The sequence below is a fragment of the Telopea speciosissima genome, chromosome 10 (genome assembly GCF_018873765.1).
Source record: "Telopea speciosissima isolate NSW1024214 ecotype Mountain lineage chromosome 10, Tspe_v1, whole genome shotgun sequence".
NCBI lineage: Eukaryota > Viridiplantae > Streptophyta > Magnoliopsida > Proteales > Proteaceae > Telopea > Telopea speciosissima.
The window spans coordinates 19,836,636-19,839,487 of NC_057925.1; the positions used below are offsets into that span (position 1 = coordinate 19,836,636).

Sequence of the window (2,852 nt, forward strand, 5' to 3'; positions counted from 1 at the left end):
ATACAACAAGATCAACACGCCTGAAATATAGGTAAAAATATGGTCCCTGTTGGGATAAGGAAACGGACTCGATAAGAACGAGCTACAGAGGTCATGGGTCCAGGCCTAAGTCGAGAGCTCGCCTTAGGAGCAAGGTCGTCATTTTATATGATAACTCCAAAAATGAAGGAGATATCCCTTAAAGCTTATGTCAGGCACTCAAAGTCTATCACATACGGACCAACAAGGCCCGAAACTTTCGCCCACGTCACGCCTAATCAGGCGCGTGGGAAGCAAAGGGTAAACTCTATCCCCGTTTTACATTCTCCAACGGTCTCACTCCACTCTGAGATTCCAACTTTCCAATTCAAGCACAACTCAAACTACCAACCACCTTAAATAAGGGAGGTAACACGCATCTAATCCATCTGAACATTCATTGTATTGGCTATTGCTCAGGGATCTAACTTAAGCATTGGAGTGAGATCACCGGCAATGCCCAGTACTCTCTGCTAATCTCTGTCTTCCAAGAAGAACTCACTCCAGCAGGATTTCTGACGCAATAGTTTGGCGCCGTCTGTGGGAATGATACAACTCTCAAAGCCCTAAGTTCCCTCTCCAGTTGAACTTAAGATCATGGCAGGAGAACCAAACGTCGTTCCATCCAACACTTAGGCTCCACCAGCCATGGAAAATCCGGTAACTCGTCAGGCGACGAAGACCACTTGCGGTGGCGGGAATGCAGGGAAGTAAACACAACAACGAAGGACGGCAACCACACCCGTCGATCCCCAACTACCCGCGGCAGGGGAAACGACGAGAACCCAACCCTCTGCGGCATTGGAGATTGACCCAACGGCGACTCAGGAGCAAGGCCAATCCAGCTGCGACATCCAGGCGTTACCACCCCCACCACCACTGCCTCAGGGATATGTCCAGGAGATAGATCTTGGTGCGCCTGCCAATGTCGGTCAAATCCAGGATCTGCAACGGCAAGTCCTCAATCAGAGTGGGGTCCTAAGGGACGTGGTTCGAGAGATGCAAGAGTTGAGGGCGGCCACGGGCCTGCCTCTGACACCGATACTACCTCAGAGCTGATACCGCCTCCGGTACTCCCAAGGACGCCCAAGAGAATCCGAGGCCATTGAGAGATGACGTACGAGCATCAGGGAGTAGGGCGGGGTCATCGCACCCCTCCAGACGAGAGTTACCTCCTCTGGGAGTGGTGCGTACGGGGAACCAACCCACCAGGAGCAGGCCCTTGTGCGTGGAAGAACAGTCAATCTCCACCGGCAGAAGAACTCACAGCCAGTCTGAAAGGATTCGCTCCAGGGCCTCAGACATACGCATTGATCGGGTGGACTAGGGGTGTCAACCGGTCGGGTTCGGTCGGTCACGATCGGGCCTAGCCGGTCCTCACCAATTTTACAAGCTGCACCGTGTTTGACCATTTAGGTATTCATGCTTGCCTTGGGCGGGCATGGTATGGTTTCATTTCGGTCTGTCGGTGTTCGGTCTTTAATCGGGGCAGCCTTATTCGGGCTAAACGGGCCTAAACTGGGTCTAAAATAGGCTAATGAGTCGTTTAACTCTAAATGGTCTCTAAACAGTGTGGGCTTACTAATTGATATCTAACAAAGTAAGATCTAAAAACTAAAACTGAGCCTCATCTCTCCTACATTAAGTGTATCTAACCAATAAATGTTAAAGACCAACAAAGAAACAAACAAAAAAAAGGAAATTTGGAGGGAAGGGAAGGGGAAGTTTATAAGTTAAAGGGTCGATTGGGTCGGGCTATAACAGGGCGGTCTAGGCCGGGCTTGGAATCGGTGGGTCCGGTTGGGCGCCCGAAGGGCTAAGAACCTACATCGGGACCGCCCGATTACTAAACGTGTCGGGCTTTAGTAATCAGGCTGGGCCAGGCCGGGCTTTAACCGGGTGGGCTCAGTAGGGCCTGGCGGGCCGGGCCTGGAATTGACACCCCTAGGGTGGACCCACCAAGGCTACCCCGTCAGGACCTCAGGGACGAGTTGAATGCACGACGGGCCCGCATCAACGTCGTCAACAACCAGGTCGTGGAAAGCAAGCTTGACCGTAAGCTCAGAGAGATGAACACGAAGATCGCTACCTTAGAAAGGGGTACAGCCCCTGAAGAAAGTTTTAGACCGGGTCAACATCCCTTTACATGGGAGCTCATGAGAGCAGAGCTTTCCAAGGGATTCAAACCCCCTACGTTCGAGGCTTATGATGGGAAGGGTGATCCCAATGATCACATCAGCTACTTCAATGCCATGATGACGGTCTATGGTGGGTCCGACGTGGTGTCATGTCGGTCGTTCCCCACCTCTCTTAAGGGACCCGCAGCGTTGTGGTTCACCAAATTGAAGCCCAATTCGATCCGGAGCTTCACAGAGCAAGCCAAAGCCTTTGTCAGTCGCTTCCAAAGCAGTATGAAGCAGAAGAAGACCGCAGCCAACTTGCTAGCCGTTAAGCAGCGCTCTGATGAGTCCATCAGAGATTATATCACCTGCTTCAACACGAAGAGCCTGGAGATCAAGGACCTGGACAACGCAATGGCCTTCAATGCCTTGCATAATGGGGTCACCAATCACGACCTGGTGAAATCGCTTGCGCTAGACTCGGTGACGACCATGCCATAGCTGTTAGATTGCTGCTACCAATACGCTAACATGTTCGATATCATGAAAGCAAGGAAAGTAGTGGATGGTAAAGCCCCTGAGAGAAGGAGGGCAAGTGCGAAGGATGAGAAGAAGAAGGACACCAAGAAGGCGAGGTCGGATAGGGACCACAGCCCTGACTACACCCTGCTTAACACCACTAGGACCAAAATCCTGATGGAAGTCTATGACCAA

At 51.6% G+C, this 2,852-nt stretch overlaps 1 protein-coding gene across 1 annotated transcript; it reads left to right on the forward strand.

The window, feature by feature from the left end:
- Positions 1-2,087: 2,087 nt before the first annotated feature.
- LOC122643399 lies at positions 2,088-2,639 on the forward strand. The gene has a single exon (XM_043837022.1). The coding sequence runs from the start codon at positions 2,088-2,090 to the stop codon at positions 2,637-2,639; it is 552 nt and encodes a 183-aa protein (XP_043692957.1).
- The last annotated feature ends 213 nt before the right edge of the window (positions 2,640-2,852 follow it).

What these genes read in the sequence shown, in the direction of transcription:
- LOC122643399 (XM_043837022.1), top strand. Translation starts at nt 2,088, where the DNA reads ATGAACACGAAGATCGCTACCTTAGAAAGGGGTACAGCCCCTGAAGAA.